We start from the raw sequence: 23485 nt of genomic DNA, 5'->3' as shown, positions 1-23485 counted from the left end.
CTTTATTATTATAAATAATAATTAATCTTTATTAAATTTAAAAACGATAAATATATATAAAATAAATATATTTTTTTAATATAATATCATTTATATTAATTAATGTTGATTAGTACATATAATATAAGATATAGAAAACCTAAAACCCAGTGTGACAGCATTGGAGCCCAAGGGTTTAGACTTTAGAGTTTAGAGAGAGAGGTTTTGGCAAAAAGCAAATGTGATTGATTGTGATAAGCGAAATGAATAGTTCAGTGCGTGGAGTGTTAATGTTGAGAAGGGATTCCTCTGTTTTGAATCTCATTGTTCGGTACTACGCCGCTCGCAAATCCAAATCCGTCTTCCCTCGGCCACCGGAAATCCCCTTTCAGCCAAAGCTCTCTAACGCCGTCAACCTCATCGGTCAGGTCCACTCCCCCATTCAGTTCCAGACCTCTCCCGACGGAAACCACGTTTGGGCTGCCACCGTTATCACGCGCCAACACTCCCCTCTTTCGCCCTGCCTCCAGTATCTCTCTTAACTCTTTACTCTTTACTCTTAAACCTAACCAATTCGCTACTCTCTCATTCCCTTTTCTTATTCTTATGCTATTAGGATTCCAGTTATATTCGAGGGTGATTTGGCTCACACCGCCGTCGCCCATCTCAAGCTTAATGATTTCATCCACATCGCCGGTCAGCTCACCGCCGATCCACCGAACTTGCAACATCCAACTCCGCCGCAAATTAGTTTTCAGGTCTCTTCAAATTATTATTTCCAACTTCTTTTTTTATTACTTCTTTAGTTTCTCTCGTTTATTTCGTCTCGCGTCTCTTAGGTTATGGTGCAAACCCTCAACTTTGTCCAAGGAATTCCCCAACTCGACAATGCAACACCCGCAATTTCAAACAAGAAAACATTTCCTTTCCCGGGTATCTCTTTCCTTTTCATTTCTTATTTCTAATTCGCCTCTTGATTTTTTTTTTTTTTTTGATGAACAAGTACACTTTGTTAAATGGATGTAATGTATGTATTGTCAAGCATCATGTTGGAGATCCCACAACAATTAGAAATAATACTTAAATAAAGTATATAAGCAGAGATAATTCTCATCATACAAAAAGGTTTTATAAGGTTTATTTAAACTTAAAACCCCACATTCATAACATGTCCCGAGAGCATTCTACAAATTTCGTGTTTGAGATGTTTAGTTAATGGCGTGAGGAGTGTGTTGAAAATTTCACGTTGACTAAAAATAAGACTTAAATAAAGTATATAAGTGAGACAATCTTATCTTAGTAGTCAACTTTTTAGGTTTAAGTTAGACCCAGAGCCTACATTCTTAAGACATCATGCAATGTAAATTGGGACTGAATGGTGTTGCCCAAATTTATTGATAATTTGATTTTTTGTGTTTATAGTAAAATATAGTAAAAGGAATTTTAATTGAGGAAAAGGAGTGAAAGTGCAGCTATAAGGAAGATAAGGTATCCTCGTAATCGGGACAAGAAAAAACCTTGGAGAGCAAGTTAATATGAAGCAATATAGCTAGTATTCATGATAGTCAATAAAAGTGAAAATATTGTATCAGTGTGTGTGCTGCTTTAGCTATAACTTCCACGGTTTTGATATTTCTTTTGGTGATATTCCATTTCTATCTTATTAGAAAGTGAGGAACACAAGGTCAACCCATTGAGGAAGCATGTCCATGCCAAGAAAAATGAGGAGCTTGACATAGACAAATCTTGGAAAGATCTTCTTGATAACCCCATTGAATGGTGGGATCTTCGTTCTGCAAAGGTTGGGGAGTTTTCTCCTTCGTTTGTTTTGCACTTTTGCGATTCATATTTGGTATTTTGAAATGATGAAGCTTCCTTCAAATTTGTATTTTAACATCTGTTGCAACTTAATCTAGGAGAATTCAAAAGGTGCAGCTTTTGAAAGAAAGACAGATGGTGAATTACTCTTTATCAATACATCAACTCCCAAATGGCTTAAAGAGAAATTAGAGTCAATGGCATTTGATTTGAAACCTGAACCAAAACACTCAATATGTAAGTGTATATATATATATATATATATATATATATCTTGACCCTCTTTTATTTTATAGTATTTGGTTTATTGGATTTGTTGAACATTTCAGAAATTTGCAATTTGGTTTGTTTTTACAGCCAATGCAAAGAAAAACCCAAGCACTTTGACGAGTTCTTGGACAGACCTTCTAGATAATCCGACGCAGTGGAGTGACTTCCGTGACAAAAAACTCAAAGGATTGGTAGTGATTGACGACTCAGCACTTGTATGTTTCTCTTTTTGACCATAGGTTTACATGTGTCTACTTAGTACAGGTAAATCCAAAGTATCCTGATTTCAAGCGCAAGGATGGCAGTGTTTCTCTCTGGCTTAACAATGCTACAACATGGGTTTTACCTAAATTGGAAGGACTTGAATTTGGTTCACCGGTTGCTAAATCCAATAAAGCAAAGGACTTTAAAGGTCTGTATAAATAACTTTTCTTGATCAGAAAGGCCTTTCTGTGTATCACAGTCATAATTGTGATGCATTATAAAGTTGGTGCAAATAATTGTTGGTGAGATTGAGTGCATATTAAATTCTAAACAAATCATTGTTTTGGATTTTGCATTTTGGAGATGTTCTTCATTTTCATGTTTGTTCTATGCCTCCTTTTTGTTTTGGCTCTGCAACTTTAGATTGCTAAAGTTCTACTTTCGTTTCTCTTTTCCTTCCATTTCTGTTTCATCATCTTATTTTATTTTGAAGTACACGTCTCAATTTTGTTTAGGTGGTGATGAGTCCTGGAATGATTTGGTGCAAAATCCGTCTAAATGGTGGGATAATAGATTAGATAAGGTAACTCCATTTTCTGATTTGCCCTTGTGTTCTTAAATCTTTTCAAGTTTATATCAGTTTATTAGATTTTGTGTATTGAGTTAATAGTTCGTTCCTTTTGATCATCAGAGGAATGAAAAAGCTCCTGATTTCAAGCACAAGGAAACTGGTAAAGTGCTGTGGCTTAATAATTCACCAAGTTGGGTATTATCAAAGTTGCCACCCGTGAAGCCTAAACAAAGTGTGGAAACTGGCAGGAAACAGACACTGGTTTCATAATCAATAGAAAGAGAAGTGGAGAATGGAGTCATTTACCAAGCTGGATATATCTTCTTGCTTATTCTCTGTGTTTCACTTCCATGTAATTAACTCATGCATTCCTAAAATTTTGTTTTTGGGATATCTTCATAAAACTTAGTATCTCAACCGCTCGCCTACTCAGCATTTGACTTGTAATCATTACCATGCAGATATATTAGCTGCTTCTGATGTGAAAATGTGATTATCATAAGAATTTCTGCTAATGTGCATTCCAATTCCACATATGAGGGAAAGTATTTTTGCTAAATTTATGGTAGATTTCATTATCCAAATTAGGAAAAGTGCAAATTGGGAAATGGCTTTTTCAGTTTTGACGGGCATTTTTATTTTCAATCTATCAAGTCATGGCCTCAGTTAGAAAATAGCAAGGCAAAGCTTTTTGAACGACTGTTAATTCAGAAGTAGTGTATTAGCTGCTTCTGATGTGCAGATGCGATTATAATAAGAATTTATGCACTTGTGTGCTTTCTTATTCCACTTATAACTTATAAGGGTAAGGATTCCTCCTCAAAACTTGTTATTGATTTCGTGTTCCAAATTCCAATTTTGATGGCTTCGTTGCCTCTTCGTCGTCCAGACCTGGGCCATCTTGTCGTAGGTGATGCTGATGACGGGCTTTTGCATAAGAAATATCGGAAATTTCCTTTTACGCCATTTATTTTGTAATTTGTTTTTTCAACTGTTGTTTGGAAACGACACTTGTTTAACTCTGGAAGGGCTATACAATCAAATTATTTAAGGAAATTTATTTGTTTAAAGCACTTAATGCAATTTAGAGTTAAAATTTTAAGAGTATTTAAAAGTATTTTCGAAACTTCAATACTGAATGTGTTATATTCACTCTTTCAAACACTTAATATCAGACTATGTGCGTGTTTGGAACGTTATTAAATTATGTTAGACTTAAAATTCATGATAGAATTGACAATAGATGTAGAAATTATAAATATTTATTTTTTTCTAGACGTGAATCTAAGTTGACGTGATGTAATTCTTACAAATATTTGTTTCTCTCGGTGGATCCAAGTTGACATGAAGTAATTTCAAACACACATTATAAGAATATTATCTTTGAAAGATACTTGTTAGAAGAAAAAAGGTTTATTTTTGTTATTCATGTGTAATCTTTTAAAAGTGATTTTTTTTTCCATATATTTCTTTTCAATTTCATTCTCTTGGTTTGCGGGAAAAATGACAAAGGCAAACTAATTAAAACAATATGATCTGGGTTAATTTTAATTCATGTTTTTTTAGGGAAATCTGAACTGAACTAACATAAAATTGTAGTTGCTTGAGTCCGATTAAAATATATAGGAATAGAAAAGGCAAAATTTCTTGTGCTAGTCAAGTACTTATTGCTGTTTTGCTTCACTGTCCTTCTCACAGTGATAGCACTACATCTAGTCATCTACTTTCTTTTTCTCGCGCTAAAAGAGAAAGAAAACAAAAGGAAACGTTTTTCCATTAAGCCAAACATCCATTAAGCTCTATTTCAATGGAAAACCAAACAAACGCTTTAAATGCTTCTGTTTAACCTTTTGCTGAACTTGCTTTGAAATGTAAGAACTAAGATATGTAAAACTCCCATGGATAAAATCTTAAACCAACAACTACTTACATCTTAGATTATTATGCTGGACACAAGCACCAAAGACCAAACCAACAAAATTGTTGGAAAAAAGTTGGTTCCAAGTCAGTTTTGATTGAAAGTGAAGATTTTTGAAAGTTGATATTCAAATTTACTTTTCAAGATGGAGTTGGCTTATCCATGCTTACTTTCATTTGTTGATAGTTTATACAGATGAAAACAATAGCCATTCAGAACTGAAAAGGGAATCTTATAAAAAGCGAAATTAATTTCATCACATGAAAAACGGAAGAAACAAAGAAAATGTGTTTGCTGTATTTGTGAGAGGTGGGAGATCAAAAGAATGACGGAAAATACTTTGAAAAGAAATGGCTGAATAAAGAGGAATGGTACCAAAACACTTTTTTCAATATTCTTTTAAAGATTCTTTATTATTACTGGGTTATGTCTCATGTTTGTTCTGTTTTTTCTTTTTCTAATTCTCAAACCTGAGACCTGACATAATAATTAGAAGAGTGTGTTAAAACTTAAAAAGAGAATAAATAAAGCATTGGAGTTTGATTAATTTGATAAGAGAATTACTAAAAACAATAGGAAGAATCAGAAAGTAAGTACATAAGACAGACATTACTAGGTCTCTAAGGCTTGTGGAGAACTCTTCCAGCGAGTAAAGCTGCTTCCATCACAACATGTATAACTTCAATAACATCATCCACATCGCATGTGTTTCCTTTGAACGTTGGCGCCCTCGAGTCCTTAAACTTATTCATACAGTTTATGAATGTTTGGCTGCACTCTTGGCTCAGGTAGTCATCTGCATAACACCAACATTATTAATCAACAGTTAACATAAGTACCCTTATTCATCTCTGCTTAGATACACCCAATTTATTCTGTAACCTTAATCACAAAGAAAAATTGGATTTTATTGTTCAAGTATTGGACAAAATAGTGCTAGTTCAATAAGCCTTTTGGTGGGGTACAAAGTTCACTAGTGGTTGTTATCACCAACACGTCCTCTTACGCATTTTCTTTGAGTGAAGAAGGGATCCAATAAGGGTCACGATCATGCCAATTAAGTTGGCTAAGGAGGCTCCATAACAAACTTACCGTGGTCAGAATTTGTCATCCAAAAATGATGTAATTAGATGAAGGTATTACATTCTATTTATGTCTATAAACTTCATAGCATATGCTGGACACATTAGGATACTGGTAAGAAATTAAGTAAAGAATCCCTATCAGCCAATTACCATCTTTATTTCGTTTTAGTTGAAGACTTTAAAAAGGATTCCTTGGATTAAACTACTTTTAAAAATTGGTTTGTACAATGAGATGCATATTTGCCTTTCTTCTAATGTAGTGTTTGGTCCAGCTCTGTTTGAGTTTTTCTTCTTATGAGTGAAAACTTTTTCTAATTAGTTTCTAATGGACTTTTATTTGATAGCAAAACGCTATTTTACTTCTAAGAGCTGTCTTAAAATTGTGTTTAACCCACTCTCTCCTTTAAGAAAAAGAGGAACTAGACAAAACACTACCTGAATTCCTCTCTGTCGCAATTCTCACCCTCTCCAACCTAACAATTTCCAAAGCCATGTTCTTGCAACAGAAAGTGCAGACTGATTCAATTTCCTGCTATATCTATTTCAATGGTTTATTATCATTATTAGGGCTAATTTAGTGAAAATTTCAAATAATACCATTGGGGCTAATGTATCTATAACAAAACAACTCCTCATGGATTTCTCAAAACTCAGATTTAAGATAATACCAACCCTACCAAAATAAAGACAAACAGTGCAAAAAAAGACCCTAATTGAAGATCTACTTTCTGAAAGGCCATTAATCCCACTTACAGAGTGTCAGATCAAATAGAATCTTATACTGGAAGTATTCAAGTAAATCTGGAATCCAAGTCTTAATTAAGAAGCAATTTATAGAACTCACTGTTTTTGGATTGCACACATTGATCATGCTTCATACAACAAGCATCAAGGCCATCACAAGGTCTTTCACCAGGACATCCACTATACAAAAGTCCACAGTACTTTCCATATCTCAATAATGGAGGCACTGTCATTCCAAAGTGTTGATATTAGCCCTCTTTCCGCAGTAAACCTTAATAATCTAATCTGCTAAATTTTCAAAAGAAGAAAATAATAATAATGGAATTAGATTAGACATGTACCTGAGCAGAAACTTGACTCACATTGTCTGCTGCACTCTTTGCTCTACAATAGAATAATAAAAGAAATATAATAGGAAAGTGCTAATTGTATATGCTACTAAATTAAGTGAGTTTAATTAAGCAAAGAGTGTACCACAGAGACAGCTACTCCAGTGGTTTCAGCTCCTATGTTGAGGGCACATACAGGAGTGGTTAACAAGATGAAGGCAAAAGTACAACAAAAGATGAGAGGAACATACTGGGTTGGAACCATGTTTTGTAGAATAGTGAGACTAAATTGAAGTTTGTGAAACTTGGTTTTGCTTAAAGGCTCTGATTTATAGGATGAAAATACAGACACCAGTGTTGAGTTTCAGAAGAAAGTTTCAACACATGGCAGGCACAGCTCAGAGAGAAAGAGTGGAGGGTAGGTGGTTTGTTTTGTAGTGTCTCGTGACTGTATTATTCTCATTATTTTAATTATTCTTTCCTACCACTTTTTTCTGTGGTCTCTTCTTGCATCAGTATAAATAATTTTAATGCATTGTTATTATGCAATTTTTACAACCAATACGTAGAAAGTCTTATAATATTGTAAGAAAATGCATGAGCATGAACAATGTCAATACATCAAATTTAAAATCTGATATTAATAATGAAAGAAACAAACTCTTATCCGGTGGAGGTTAGGTTACTTTCATTCTCTGTCTCAACTCGTGAACTAATTTGTTGGTACTTGCCACCTATTTCTCCATTGAAGGCCAAATGACTATTACTGATGAAATTGTATATTAAGTATTTGCTAGTGTTTTTGTACTCTGAATACATTATTCTTATATTCTATTTTATTTTATTCAATAAAATATTTCAACCTGATTAAATGGAATCCTCTGATTATAAGTACAAAGCGTAATTAATATCAATTCTCACACTAGAAATCAAATTTGTTTAACCATTTGTTATCCGTTTCAAATTAAAGCCAAGAAACGCGAGAAAGGAATTTTGTCCTTCTATGTGAATGCTTTGAACGAATGAAGAAACACACACTATAGTGAATGTTATTTGTCTCACATTCTAAAAGAGAAAAACGTGAGAAAGGAATTTTGTTCCTTCCGGTTAACCTCTATCGCCCATTCCATCATATTTATCTAATCAATATTTTTTTTTGGGCTATAAGAAACCTGCAAGTAATTCTTCCTACTATATCTGATGTGGACACTCTACCAATTTTTCCTGGATGCTCATCATTGCTATGCATGCGGCCTTGAAAATTTTCAAAGATGCATGCAAGAGACAAGTTACCTAACTAAAATTATCTAAGGATGTGATGAGTGTATATATGGAGAGTAGGAGAGCATGTTTATTTCATAAATAAGTTTTGGTAGATTTGGCTTTGGGACATGTTTTGGATATGGATCGACATAATTGATTTGAATCTATGTGAATTTACAAAATTGATTTAAAATAAACGTGATTTTTGTTTGAATGATAAAAGATATAGACGTGATTCTCATATTAAATATTATTTAAAAATTTGTTATCAAAATTGATTTTGAATGTGTAATTACTAAAATGAGTATTCATGTCTATATATTATTTTTCATATAGACATCTTTTGTTTAGAATAATAAAATAAAGTTTAATATGTTTGTAATACTAGTTTGAATAAAAATAAATATTTTGCAATACTAATATACGAGTTAGCTCCACAAATCAAATTTGTAAAATTAATTAAAGAGGCCAAAACTAGTAAAAAAAAAAAGGGAGAAAAAATCACAAGACAACTTGGAATAACCAAAAATCCAAATATCTCTCATATTGAAGAACAATAGAAACAACTGACAATGAGGGATAAAAAATAAATTTAAGTAAACAAAAGTCCAAAAGTCAATTTTGTTTGATGAAGAAGCTAGTATGGGTTGCTTCCTAGAGAATATGAATTTTAGTATCTTCAAATTGATTTTGTGAAACATTCAAACAATGTTGGAATGCGATTTCATTGATTATAGATCCAACAAAATTGATTTTGGATGTCATGGACATGAAAACAAATAAGTTTACTTAATAATTCATGTTTTATATTAAATTTTAATAATTTAATTGTTTAATTATAAGTTATTAATGAATAATTTAACTTTATAATTTTTTATAAAGTTTGAAAATCATATAATATTTCATTATTTATATTCAAGTTAATATATAAATTATTTTTATGAATATTCATTAATTTAAATTAATGAAATGAAAAATTAAATAGTTTTCAAGTTCTTTTAAAAATTTATGAACTTGATCTATTTATTAAAAAACTTTTAATTTGATAATTAAATTGTTGAAATTCAATGTAAATTATAAGTTATTGAACGAAATGAATTTACAAAAAAGTTACTTTTAGAGTGAGTAAATCTTTTCACACACACATAAATATATATAGGGGGAGAAGGTCATGATTCCTTGACATTATGATATCAAATTAATGAAATGATATTTTTAATATTTTTTATAAAATGTGTAAATCTAATTATTTTAGCCATTATATTTAATAATGATATTACATTCATAATCATATATATCAAATTTTAATGATTTAGACACTTTTAAATATGTTATCTAATAATAAATATTTATATATATTTTGAATTTCATTTTAAACATTAAAATAAATTGATATGATGAAGTACCAAATAATTTTATAATTATATATAATTATATTTAATCTAATTAATAATATCATCAAATATAACAATTAAATTATTGAACTTATATTTTATAAAAAAAATATTAAAAATATGATTTCACTAATTTGATGGGCCTGATTGTATATCTGTATAGTGCATAGTCCGATTGTATATATATTTAGTTTTATCGATAAAATTTTTTTACCGTGTTGTCCCACACTAGTCCCACACAAGAAAGGTTTTTACATAACTCCTTTCATTATTACCCAATTCTTTTTCTTTTTTAATATGATTTTTTTAATTATCAGTATGAAAACCTAAAATAACAGGTTTAATTTGAACCTACTATTTTTATATTACCTGAACCCCTCACTATTATATGTTAACACTAATAGTTCTGAATGATATTTTAAATACGTAAAATAGAAAGAAAAAAATAGTACATGAAAAATAAAGGGAAAGAAAAATATGAAAAATTACAATCGTGAAAAAGTAACTGTGGTAACATTAGTTAAAAAGAGAGATATAATGTGGTAAACTTTGAAAAGAAATGTGCAGATTGATTTAGTTGTCTTAAAGAACCTGAAAGATATGGAACTCCTGCTTAATAAGGGACAAGACACTCCTAAACTCAGTTTTCAGGTTATCTGCGATGCCATTAAATGGAAATAAATCTTTTTCTTTTAAATTTCTCAATAAATATTTTAATTAAACTCTCAAAATATATTATTGCTTCTATTTGTATTCAGCGAGAAAAATTATGTTCACAGCTTCTGAACGTATAACATATAAATTTAAATGCCCTTCCCAAAATATTTTGACTTATAATAAAACATATAACTCCAATTACGTTTTTTTCTTCTTATTTTTTATTTATTTTTGAATTACGTTGATTTTTTTTTCAACTTTAATTATTCAATATTTTAATTGTATATTTTTTGTCATCCATTATCTTAACTATTTAACAAATTATTGATGTAATACTTTAGTGGAAAATGATAATTAGTACGAAATCATACAAATTAGTTTTCATGTCTCTTCGTATTATTATTTCCAACTTTTTTTTTATTACTTCTTTAGTATCTCTCGTTTATTTCGTCTCGCGTCTGTTAAGTTATGGTGCAAACCCTCAACTTTGTCTAAGGAATTCCCCAACTCTGACAATGCAACACCCTCAATTTCAAACAAGAAAACATTTCCTTTCCCTGGTATCTCCTTTTTCATTTCTTATTTCTAATTCGCCTCTTGATTTTTTTTTTTGATGAACAAGTACACTGTGTTTGTGTATTGTATGTATTGTCAAGCATCATGTTGGAGATCTCACAACAATTAAAAATAATACTTAAATAAAGTATATAAGAGGGATAATTCTCATCATACAAAAAGGTTTTATAAGATTTAGTTAAATTTAAAATCCCACATTCATAACATGTCCCGAGAACATTCTACAAATTTTGTGTTTGAGATGTTTAGTTAATGACGCGAAGACTAAAAATAAGACTTAAATAAAGTATATAAGTGAGACAATCTTATTTTAGTAATCAGTTTTTTAGGTTTAAGTTAGGCCCAAAGCTTACATTCTTAAGACATCATGCAATGTAAATTGGGACTGAATGGTTTAGTCCAAATTATAGATAATTTGATTTTTTGTGTTTATAGTAAAATATAGTAAAAGGAATTTTAATTGAGGAAAAGGAGGGAAACTGCAGCTATAAGGAGGATAAGGTATCCTCCTAATCGAGACAAGAGAAAACCTTGGAGACCAAGTTAATATGAAGCAATATAGCTATTATTCATAATGTTCAATGAAAGCGAAAATTTTGTATCAGTGTGTGCTGCTTTAGCTATAAATTCCACGGTTTTGATATTTCTTTTGGTGATATTCCATTTCAATCTCATCAGAAAGTGAGAAGCACAACGTCAATCCATTGAGGAAGCATGTCCATGCCAAGAAAAATGAGGAGGTTGACATAGACAAATCTTGGAAAAATCTTCTTGATAACCCCATTGAATGGTGGGATCTTCGTTCTGCAAAGGTTGGGGATTTTCTCCTTCGTTTGTTTTGCACTTTTGTGACTTTGGTATTTTGAAATGATGATGCTTCCTTCAAATTTGTATTTTAACATCTGTTGCAACTTAATCTAGGATAATTCAAAAGGTGCAGCTTTTGAAAGAAAGACAGATGGTGAATTACTCTTTATCAATACATCAACTCCCAAATGGCTTAAAGAGAAATTAGAGTCGATGACATTTGATTTGAAACCTGAACCAAAACACTCAATATGTAAGTATATATATGTGTGTTAAATATGTCTCTTGATTGGTTAATTGGGTTGTTTGAACATTTCAAAAATTTGCAATTTGGTTTGTTTTTACAGCCAATGCAAAGAAAAACCCAAGCACTTTGACGAGTTCTTGGACAGACGTTCTAGATAATCCGATGCAGTGGAGTGACTTCCGTGACAAAAAACTCAAAGGATTGGTAGTGATTGACGACTCAACACTTGTATCTTTCTCTTTTTGACCAATTTATCTAGTTTTACATGTGTCTACTTAGTACAGGTAAATCCAAAGTATCCTAATTTCAAGCGCAAGGATGGCAGTGTTTCCCTCTGGCTTAACAATGCTACAACATGGGTTTTACCTAAACTGGAAGGACTTGAATTTGATTCACCGGTTGCTAAATCCAATAAAGCAAAGGACTTTAAAGGTCTGTATAAATAACTTTTTCTTGATCATAAAGGACTTTCTGTGTATCACAGTCATAATTGTGATGTATTATAAAGTTGGTGCAAATAAATTGTTGGTGTGATTGAGTGCATATTAAATTCTAAACAAATCAAATGTTTTGGATTTTGCATTTTGGAGATGTTCTTCATTTTTATGTTTTGCTCTATGCCTCCTTTTTGTTTTGGCTCTGCAACTTTAGATTGCTAAAGTCCTACTTTCATTTCTCTTTTCCTTCCATTTCTGTTTCATCATCTTATTTTGTTTTGAAGTACACGTCTCAATTTTGTTTAGGTGGTGATGAGTCCTGGAATGATTTGGTGCAAAATCCGTCTAAATGGTGGGATAATAGATTAGATAAGGTAACCCCATTTTCGGATTTGCTCTCGTGTTCTTAAATCTTTTCAAGTTTATATCAGTGTATTAGATTTTGTTCGTTGAGTTAATAGTTCCTTTTGATCATCAGAGGAATGAAAAAGCTCCTGATTTCAAGCACAAGGAAACTGGTAAAGTGCTGTGGCTTAATAATTCACCAAGTTGGGTATTATCAAAGTTGCCACCCGTGAAGCCTAAACAAAGTGTGGAAACTGGCAGGAAACAGACACTGGTTTCATAATCAATAGAAAGAGAAGTGGAGAATGGAGTCATTTACCAACCTGGATATATCTTCTTGCTTATTCTCTGTTTCACTTCCATGTAATTAACTCATGCATTCCTAAAATTGTTTTTGGGATATAATAGAAAACAAAAAGATGATCGGGAGAGAAGAAGGAAAGGAACAATATGAGAATGAATATTTCTCTCTCACTATGAAACCAATACAAAAGGATAATTACATTCATATCCTTTGATAGAATAAAAATAAAACACCTATAAAAAAGATCAGGAAAGAATAAAAAAAAAAGATCATACCTTGTTTTTATCAGAAAAGACAAGATAGCAGAATTGTTATTACCTTCCTTCTATAAGCTTGTAACCATATCCTTTGATAGGATATCTTCATAAAACTTAGTATCTCAACCGCTCGCCTACTCTTCATTTGACTTTTAATCATTACCAGATATATTAGCTGCTTCTGATGTGAAAATGCGATTGTCATCAGAATTTCTGCTACTTAGGTGCATTCCGATTCCACATATGAGAGAAAGTATTTTGCCTAAATTTATGGTTGATTTCATGTTCCAAATTAGGAAAAGTGCAATTTGGAAAATGGCTTTTTCACAGCATTTTTATTTTCAATCTATCAAGTCATGGCCTCAGTTAGAAAATGGCAAGGCAAAGCTTTTTGAACGACTGTTAATTCAGAAGTAGTTTAGAATCCAAGGAAAAAGGTTGTGTATTAGCTGTTTCTGATGTTCAAATGTGATTATAATAAGAATTTCTGTACTTGTGTGCCTTCTTATTCCACTTGTAAGGGCAAGGATTCCTCCTCAAAACTTGTTATTAATTTCTTGTTTCAAATTCCAATTGTGATGGCTTCGTTGCCTCTTCGTCGTCCGGACCTGGGCCATCTTGTTGTAGGTGATGCTGATGATGGGCTTTTGCATAAGAAATATCGGAAATTACCTTTTAGGTCACTTATTTTGTAATTTGTTTTTTCAACTGTTGTTCTGAAACGACTCACTCTTGTTTAATTCTGGAAGGGATTTACAATCAAATTATTTAAGGAAATTTATTTCTGTTTAAAGTACTTAATGCATTTTAGAGCCAAAATTTTAAGAGTATTTAAAAGTCTTTTCGAAACTTCATTTCTGAATGTGTTATATTCACTCTTCCAAACATTTAATATCCGACTATGTCGCGAAGAATATTATCTTTGTTATTCATGCGTAATCTTTTAAAAGTGATTTTTTTTCCATATATTTCTTTTCAATGTCATTATCTTGGGTTGAGGGAAGAATGACAAAGGCAAACCAATTAAAACAACATGATTTGGGTCAATTTTAACTTATGTTTTTTTAGGGAAATCTGAATTGAACCAATTGTAGTTGCTTGAGTCAATTAAAATATATATAGGAATAGAAAAGGCAAAATTTTTTGTGCTAGTCGCTGTTTTGCTTCACTGTCGCTCTCACAGTGATAGCACTTCATCTACTTTCTTTTTCTCACGCTAAAAGATTAATGTAAAAATCAACAAATTTATTATCATCATAATTTACAAACTATTTATATTATAAGTGTATGGTTTGTTGTCTCTGACATTCTAGTTTGTTGTTTAAATATGATAAATAATTATTTTTTTATATAATTAAAATTTAAAATAAATACATTTTAATCTATTAAATCTTTTAAATTTATAATGTACAATTTAAAAATAAGGTACTAAAGAAAGGCAAAGATAAAAAAAAGAGTTGTATGAGCTAATTTGACTCAAGGTCTTGAATTTGAAAAAAGAGTGAGCCTTACATTACTAAACCTAAAAACAAGGACGAGAGTATCGGAGCCCAAGGGTTTAGAGCCCAAGTCCAAGTCCGTCTTCTCTCGACCACCGGAGCCCAAGGGTTTAGAGCGCAAGTCCAAGTCCGTCTTCTTTCGACCACCAGAATTCTCCTTTCAGCCAAAGCTCTCTAACGTCGTCAACCTCATTGATCAGTTCCAGTCCTCCGTTCAGTTCCAGATCTCTCGACCGAAACCACGTTTGGGCTGCCACCAGTATCACGCGTCAACACTCCCTTCGTTTGCCCCACCTCCATTATCTCTCTTAACTCTTTACCTTTGTTGAAATACAAGCAAAGTCATCGTTCAAACAAGAGGATAGATATGAGTTTATATATATATAGTTGCCTCTATTGGTTGAGAGACCTTTTAGAGACATGTGTATGTGTATGGTAACCCTCGGCACACAATGTAACACCCCAGTTTTCCAAAATGGTTACTATTATTATTATGATATTTGGTAGTTATCTTTTATTCCAAATGTAGCTAATTCATACTCCATTTATGCTTAATTATAGGCTTTAGAAATATATGTATATTGTTGGGCTTAATTAGATAGTTGTAAACTTTCTTTTCAATAAAATCGTTTTCGCTGGGCTGACTGGCAAACCTCGGTGTTTAGGGCATAACTTGGGCTGTGATGGTCCAAATGATGCAAAATTGGTGTCAATGGAAATCTAAGAGAAAAACGCACAACTTTTACAGAAATAGCCATTTGCAAAATCGGTCGTTTAGGAGGTCAAAATTGGAATTTGATTGATACAATTGTTTCTCGCTGGACTGATTGGCAAGCCTCGGTTTGTGGGGTATAACTTGGTCGGTGGTTGTTCAAATGATACAAACTTGGTGGCTATGGAAAGATAAGAGAAAATCCTACAACTTTCATGAAGGAAATATTTTCAGATTCGGCTGTCTATAAGGTCCAAATCAGTAGCTAAAGTCGGTGAGGAAAAGAACATGGCACCAACTCCATTAATTCATCCCACCAACTTTAATAATTCATCTCACTAATTCATTCCACTTAGTTTTGTCTAAGATTTTTTCATTATTTTCCATTTTTTTAATGTGTCTTGAAGGCTATAAATAGCCCTTCACTTCTCCATTGCAAACCATCCCTCAATTCTCATTCTCTCTTCTCTTATACTCTCTTCTTCTCCTCTTCTTCTCTTTGAAGACCTAGAGGAATCCATAGGAGGTGGTTCTATCCTAGTAGAAGGAGCCTAGAAGAGGAAGCTCTTCTTTAGTTTCAGCGCTTGTCATCCAGGTAAGGGGGGGAGTGAGAAACCTCGCTCTGGGTGTGGGATTGTATGCTGGGTAGTGGGATTGGCTCCCAATCCTGTGTTTGTTATATGTCATATTGTTTGTATGTTCTAATTGCTTGGTTAATATACGTGTATGAATAGAAACTATGTTGATACTATGATTGTGAAAGTTGTGAATATGATGTGATAATGTGAATGTGATGATATGATATGATGATAATATGATATGATGTGATGATGAAATATGATGATATGAAATGACCATGGAAAGTGATAAAGTAATATGAGAATGCATAGAGTCTTGTTTGACATGCATCATATGCATACAATACTCCAGGTGTGCCGCTGAGGCCGCATACCCACGACTAACAAGGTGTACCTTTGGGTCACTCACGATATGATAACTAGGTGTACCTTTGGGTCACCCACGATATGATAACTAGGTGTACCTTTGGGTCACCCACGATATGATAACCAGGTGTACCTTAGGGTCACCCACGATGATATGAGAATCTTCCGTATGGCGCCACATGCATGCATTTGTGAGTCTAGTCAAGAAAACCAATGCATGATATATGTGCAAATATGAGATATTGTTATTTTACGTATGTATTGTTTGTGTTTGGCTATCTAGTATATATTCCTACACTGTGAGCCGAGTGAGATGTTTTCTCACTCCCTTTTTCTTTGTGTTGTTTTTTTTCTTTAACCGTTATACAGGTGATTATCAGCATGAGGCTGAGGATGTTGGTGGTGAAGCTTAGGCTTCTTTATGGGCTATGCTCTGATAGGACATGTGACATCGGGGTATAGATAAGATTAAATTAGGTTGTTAAGGTTATTTTAAATTACTTTGAAAACTTTGAGATTTATTTCTTTGTAATTTCCGCTGATTATGTTTGTTAAAAATGTGATACTCTGTAATCATGTTTAATTATTAAAGTTATATTATTTAAATTTATTGAAGTAGGATATGCGGGGTAGAGGGTGTCACACACAACAAGTTGTTGAGAAGCTTTGAATTTATATTTTGTCCGTTTAATTTGTGTGAGACGTCTTCTTTCTCTTAATCTCTTTCAAACCAGAGGATGGACATGGATGATGTCCAAACACAAAATCGTAAGGACTGAACCCAAAGCGGACAATATAATATGGAGACAGGTTTAAATTTTTGATTTTGTGTTTGTTTTTGTTTAAAAGGTTATGCTCATCAATGATTGTCTTATGGTGTATCTTGAAGTTGTCATTTCGGTGACTAAAGAGAATGTTGAATTTTCTACCAACAAATTTGTTGAAACTGGAAATGCCCAAGATGAAGTTACGGACATAGAGATGAACATGGATGATATCCAAAAGCAAAATCGTAAGAGCTGGGCCCAAAGCGGACAATATAATATGGAGACACGTTGGGTTTAAATTTTCGGTTTTGTGTTTGTTTTTGTTTAAAAGGTTATGCTCATCAATGATTGTCTTGCGGTGTATCTTGAAGTTGTCATTTCGGTGACTAAAGAGAATGTTGAATTTTCTACCAACGAATTATTTGAAACTGGAAATGCCCAAGATGAAGTTACGGACATAGAGATGAACATGGATGATATCCAAAAGCAAAACCGTAAGAGTTGGGCCCAAAGTGGACAATATAATATGGAGACACGTTGGGTTTAAATTTTCGGTTTTGTGTTTGTTTTTGTTTATAAGGTTATGCTCATCAATGATTGTCTTGTGGTGTATCTTGAAGTTGTCATTTCGTTGACTAAAGAGAATGTTGAATTTTCTACCAACGGATTTGTTGAAACTGGAAATGGTCAAGATGAAGTTACGGACATAAAGATGAACATGGATGATGTCCAAAAGCAAAATTGTAAGAGCTGAGCCCAAAGCGGACAATATAATATGAAGACACGTTAGGTTTAAATTTTTAGTTTTGTGTTTGTTTTTGTTTAAAAGGTTATGCTCATCAATTATTGTCTTGTTGTGTATCTTGAAGTTGTCATTTCGGTGACTAAAGAGAATGTTGAATTTTCTACCAGCGGATTTGTTGAAACTGGAAATGGTCAAGATGAAGTTACGGACATAGAGATGAAAACTTGTGAAAAAGGTGAGAAACTGTACCTTGTTATGTCGAGTTTTCATCACATTTCATGATCATAATGTTTTGGTTTTAATGTTGTAGCCTGAAGGAGTTACCATGATAGAGATGAATGATTGTCGTGTGGTGTATCTTGAAGTTGTCATTTCGGTGACTAAAGAGAATATTGAATTTTCTACCAACGGATTTGTTGAAACTGGAAATGGTCAAGATAAAGTTACGGACATAGAGATGAACATGAATGATGTCCAAAAGCAAAATCGTAAGAGCTGGGCCCAAAGCGGACAATATAATATGAAGACACGTTGGGTTTAAATTTACAGTTTTGTGTTTGTTTTTGTTTAAAAGGTTATGCTCATCAATTATTGTCTTGTTGTGTATCTTGAAGTTGTCATTTTGGTGACTAAAGAGAATGTTGAATTTTATACCAACGAATTTGTTGAAACTGGAAATGATCAAGATGAAGTTACGGACATAGAGATGAAAACTTGTGAAAAAGGTGAGAAACTATACCTTGTTATGTCGAGTTTTCATCACATTTCATGATCATAATGTTTTAGTTTTAATGTTGTAGCCTGAAGGAGTTACCGTGATAGAGATGAATGATTGTCTTGTGGTCTATCTTGAAGTTGTCATTTCGGTGACTAAAGAGGATGTTGAATTTTCTACAAACGAATTTGTTGAAACTGGAAATGGTCAAGATGAAGTTAAAGACATAGAGATGAACATGGATGATGTCCAAAAGCAAAATCGTAAGAGCTGGGCCCAAAGCGGACAATATAATACGAAGACACGTTAGGTTTAAATTTTCAGTTTTGTGTTTGTTTTTGTTTAAAAGGTTATGCTTATCAATGATTGTCTTGTTGTGTATCTTGAAGTTGTCATTTCGGTGACTAAAGAGAATGTTGAATTTTCTACCAACGGATTTGTTGAAATTGGAAATGGTCAAGATGAAGTTACGGACATAGAGATGAAAACTTGTGAAAAAGGTGAGAAATTGTACCTTGTTATGTCGAGTTTTCATCACATTTCATGATCATAATGTTTTGGTTTTAATGTTGTAGTCTGAAGGAGTTACCGTGATAGAGATGAATGAGCCTGTCCTAGCGGAGTTTTCAGTGAAAGATTTGAATAATTTCGCCTAGAGGGCAACACCGTTCTTGATATGGTTATTATGAGTCTGTTTACTAGGGTGCCGCCACTGCAGGAACATAGAACTGAAGATGTCAGTTATGTTCTGGTGGAGTACAACATTGCTGAGATTGATTTTCTTTAGTTCTATTTGATTGAGAGTTCTAAATCAGGAGAGGTCGACGGAGACAAAGAAGACACAACATCAACATAATCTGTTTTTGAACATTCTAATTTTAACAGTGGAAAAATTACAGATACAGATATACAGATACAATACATGTGCTAACCAAAACATCCCATCTTAATTCGTAAATAAATACATTATAACATCTCCCCCACAATGTTTGTCCTCTTGATGGAATAAGTTGCACCTCCATTTTGCGGGTAGACATACATTGAATTTTGTGACATTTTTTATACCCAATTCACCATTACTCTTTGTTTCCCTAATTTTATCCCAATTTACGTATGCCATTTTTTCACTTCCTTTATTACCAGCCCACAAAAATCTTCTCTGGATTGTGACTATCTATTTGGGTTAATTTGAAGAAAGTTAGATAGAATAGAGATAATGATTCAATACATAATTTATTAAGCACACTCTTGCTGTCATAGATAATAATTAAAAACATATTATTACTTATATTTGAATTTAGCGATAAAAATTATGTTCACCCCTTCTGAACGTATAACATATAAATTTAAATGGCATTCCCAAAATATTGACTAATAAAACATATAATTCCAATTACGCTTTTTTCTTATTTTTTTTTAAATTTTGAACTACGTTGATTTTTTTTTCTTTCAAATTTAATTATTCACTATTTTAATTGTATAATTTTTTTCATCTATTATCTTAACTATTTAACAAGTTATTGATGTAATATTTTAGGGAAAATGATAATTAGTACAAAACTTTTTTGTACGAAATCATACGAATTTAAAGGTGGCGTGAATTTAAACAGAAGCCGTTTTATACTCTTTGCTTGGTGAGTGGTTTTGCAATATTTGATTGGTTAATTTGAAATTCATATATATATATATATATATATATATATATATATATATATATATATATATATATATATTACTTTAAATATAAGTAAAGTGAAAGTTTAAAATAATAAATGAAAATACTATTTATAAAAGTATTATTTAATTTTTTTATCCAAAAAATATTTTAAAAGTAAAAAATAAAAACACTATTTATAATAAAAGAGATTAAAAATATTTTAATAAATACGATGCATATTTTATATAAAATCATTGAAATTAAATGCATTTAACGTTATACATAAGTTTAAAAGGAAGCATTAAATAACACCCTCATATTTTAATACACAGTACAGACATCATGTTAACATCACGCTTATACTTTATTACACAGTAAAGACATACTTGTTAAAATGACATTCTATTGATTGTATTATTTGGCCAACATTTTTGTTAAATAACAAATATTATTTTCGTTACACATCGCCAACATTTTTGTTAAATAACAAACATTATTTTCTTCACACACATATCTTACCTCAATTAAGATGAAAAATCTAATTGTCACACACACACCTTACCTTACGATGAAAATCTAATTGTGTATTTCCACTTTTATATTGCTCATCACTTATCTAAATATATAGGTATGTACCTTCACATTCAATCTGAAGATGAAATATTAATTATAGTGTTGCTTGCCACGAACAATACAACTTCTTTAACATATATCCTGTAGTGAAGTGGGACGGGACAAGTCAAACCGATAATAATTCAGTGTGACGCTAAATACATGAACATATCTAGATCATTATATGCTTTAGGAGTGTGTATAGTTTGGTTTTTTAAAAAAACTGCACCACACTATTTTAATAAAATGAATTGGTTTATAAATTATGTGAACTACTTTAATAAACCATTTTAAAATTGAACTACTTTAATGAACAAGTTTATAATCAGTTTAAAACCAGTTTCATAACCAAACCAGTTTTTGAATCATTTTTAAGAAATAAACTAGTTTTAGAACAGGGTTTCTTCTCTGTATCAATGCTTACAGGAAGCAAGAGGTTCCAACTTTTCATCTCAAGCACAACACATTCTTGAGAAAGAGTAATAGCTACAATCCATGAATATCCAAATGAATCCGATAACGACACAAACCCACAAAGTGAAGGCTCTGAGGTGAATCCACTCTTGCAAGTATTTAGAACAGGGTGTACAGATGGTGTTTTCATTGGATCGTCCTTGCAATTTGTCTGACTTGTAAATGGAAGAAAATGCAAAACTATTGAGTGAATCCATCCATCATGAAGGGAATATATTCTTTCTGGCATGAGCATATCAATGAATAATGAAATATTATAACCACTTTCTGCTCTCCGTGGCAGAGCCAAATCTACAATAGCCAATCTCAGCAAAAGGGGTGGACTACCCAACCAGGCATTGTGATCAAGCTTCCACAGACGGCTGCTTGCAATTGACTCACAAATCATAGCAAGGCCAAGAGTTTGGTCATGGGAATCAACACGGAGACGAGGCGGACTGCCAACACTCCAGTTTTAGTGAACCAAACTTTTTTAAAAAATTAGGTTCAGTTTTTAAGTTTTATTTTAAAAATTAAATCTAGTTCAATTTTATTATAATTAGTTCCAGTTTTTTTTAAATGGTTTGGTATGGTTTTAAATTCAATTTGGTTCTTTTGGTTTTTTTGAACAGCCCTAATATGCTTCTACATTTGATCGATTCGAACATTAATTAATTGATATTAATGTTTTGTAATTGTTAAGACTATTTTGAAAAGTAGTTAGTTACTATATGGTTTTATTGTAGTTAGAGTCGGTCAACTTTCTATTATTATTCTAGTTATTCTTGATTTTGTAATCAACATCTATATAAATACTCTTATAATTCTCCTTTGTATTCATTGAGTCAAAGAAATTAGGCAAAACACACTAGTACACAATACACATTTTACGTCGGTTATTTTAGGGGTTTTTACGTCAGAAAAAACGTCCGACATAAAAGCGGGAGTCGTAAATTTACGTCGGGGCATGAAAACCGACGTAAATTTACGTCGGACATGAGAACGTCCGACGTAAAAACTCATAAAAAATTTATAAAAAAAAACTGAATGCAAGCAGAACGGCCCGTTCTGCTTGGAGAACGACCCGTTCTGCTTGATAGACCCAGCTCCAAATCCGGACGTGGTCACTTCCTTCTCCAGCTTCAAAAACTGGAAATGCAGCACAAAGTTGAACGAGAAAAACTGGAAATGCTACTCATAGAAAAACAAGATAGTGCCCCTAACCTCGAATATGTAAACTTCGTGGTTCCAAGCTGAACGAGAAGCACCGGAGAAGAAATCTAAGTTGTTGAAGAGGAAGAAGGAAAAGCTTGAAATGAATCCCTGAAAAGCAACTCTAAAGGAGAAGAGGAAGAAGGAGATCCACTTCAGCCTTTGCGCGCGGGAGGAGAATTTTTGAAACTACACTGCGCGCACATAATGCACCTTCTTTTAATAACCAGCAGTGGGTTATTTACGTCGGACCCAATAAGGGTCGACGTAAATTTTAATATTTACGTCGGACACAATGCGTAGCCGACGTAGATGTTAAAATTTACGTCAGACCCAGTTAGGACCGACGTAAATAATCTGCCAAAATTACGGTACATGCCACCGCGTTTTTATAACGTCGGTGGTGCCATTTTCCGACGTTATTTAGGTGACGTAAAAGACTCTTTTTGCACTAGTGACACTTAATTTGATACCTTATAATAATTAATAGTTTCAATTTCGTCTCTAATAATTTAAAAAATGTCAATGTGGGACTTTCCGTCCAAATTTTACAAACGGTGTCAAATGTAGATGACGTGGATGCCATGGAGATACATACGTGACAATACGTGGCAAGTTTCCATAGTCCTTCTTTAATGAACCTGGAACGGCCCGTTCTGAAACTAGAACGAGCCGTTCTGATCTCACTCGTTATGTGTTAATTTTGTAACTGAAACGGCCCGTTCCAGATGCAAATGTAACACACAACGAGTGAATCAAAACAGCCCGTTCTGGATTCAGCATGGGCCGTTCTGGAACGCCAACCAGGATTGATGTTTAAATTTAAGTGTTACATTTTAACAAAATGTTCAACAAAATGTAGCAATGTAGTTCAAAGATTGAAAGAAAAAATTCATAACATAACATAAATTTAAATATTAAAATATGCACCAGAGTTGATATTTTCATCCTTATTTTTCATCAT

The 23485-nt window shown here is 32.5% G+C and overlaps 3 protein-coding genes and 1 long non-coding RNA gene across 8 annotated transcripts; 3 read left to right on the top strand and 1 right to left on the bottom strand.

Moving 5' to 3' along the window:
* The first annotated feature begins 144 nt into the window (after nt 1-144).
* On the top strand, nt 145-3357 carry LOC109805764 (protein OSB2, chloroplastic). Its single transcript, XM_020367955.3, has 9 exons — nt 145-508; nt 596-737; nt 819-912; nt 1647-1780; nt 1896-2034; nt 2155-2258; nt 2332-2479; nt 2787-2854; nt 2963-3357. The coding sequence occupies exons 1-9, from the start codon at nt 243-245 to the stop codon at nt 3110-3112; spliced, it is 1245 nt and encodes a 414-aa protein (XP_020223544.3). The 5' UTR covers nt 145-242; the 3' UTR covers nt 3113-3357.
* A 1905-nt stretch (nt 3358-5262) lies between these two features.
* PLA2-ALPHA (Phospholipase A2 family protein) lies at nt 5263-7343 on the bottom strand. The gene is made up of 4 exons (XM_020367956.3): nt 7064-7343; nt 6931-6973; nt 6690-6815; nt 5263-5556 (listed from the first exon to the last, which is right to left on the bottom strand). Exons 1-4 carry the CDS (start codon nt 7181-7183, stop codon nt 5381-5383), a joined length of 465 nt encoding a protein of 154 aa, XP_020223545.1. The 5' UTR covers nt 7184-7343; the 3' UTR covers nt 5263-5380.
* Nucleotides 7344-10175: 2832 nt separating this feature from the next.
* LOC145953893 (protein OSB3, chloroplastic/mitochondrial-like) lies at nt 10176-13974 on the top strand. Its single transcript, XM_083067673.1, has 8 exons — nt 10176-10226; nt 10591-10792; nt 11487-11620; nt 11730-11868; nt 11963-12066; nt 12147-12294; nt 12606-12673; nt 12778-13974. Exons 1-8 carry the CDS (start codon nt 10176-10178, stop codon nt 12925-12927), a joined length of 996 nt encoding a protein of 331 aa, XP_082923799.1. The 3' UTR covers nt 12928-13974.
* An 807-nt stretch (nt 13975-14781) lies between these two features.
* Nucleotides 14782-19924, top strand: LOC114916172 (uncharacterized). 5 transcript variants are annotated; one of them, XR_014432751.1, is made up of 7 exons: nt 14783-16011; nt 16730-18107; nt 18183-18360; nt 18487-18597; nt 18673-18850; nt 18977-19087; nt 19163-19920. It is a non-coding gene; the product is annotated as an uncharacterized LOC114916172 (long non-coding RNA). The 5 variants fall into 5 exon arrangements; XR_014432752.1 differs by having other exon boundaries at nt 14784-16011; nt 16730-17870; nt 18040-18107; nt 18673-19087; nt 19163-19866; XR_014432749.1 differs by having other exon boundaries at nt 14784-16011; nt 16730-17917; nt 18040-18107; nt 18673-19087; nt 19163-19866.
* Nucleotides 19925-23485: the final 3561 nt, after the last annotated feature.

Source organism: Cajanus cajan, chromosome 1, assembly GCF_000230855.2.
Source record: "Cajanus cajan strain Asha chromosome 1, NIPB_CcT2T_4, whole genome shotgun sequence".
In the NCBI taxonomy this organism is placed as follows: Eukaryota; Viridiplantae; Streptophyta; class Magnoliopsida; order Fabales; family Fabaceae; genus Cajanus; species Cajanus cajan.
Note: the sequence above shows the minus strand (reverse complement) of the source record. Positions and strands in the feature narration are given on the sequence as shown.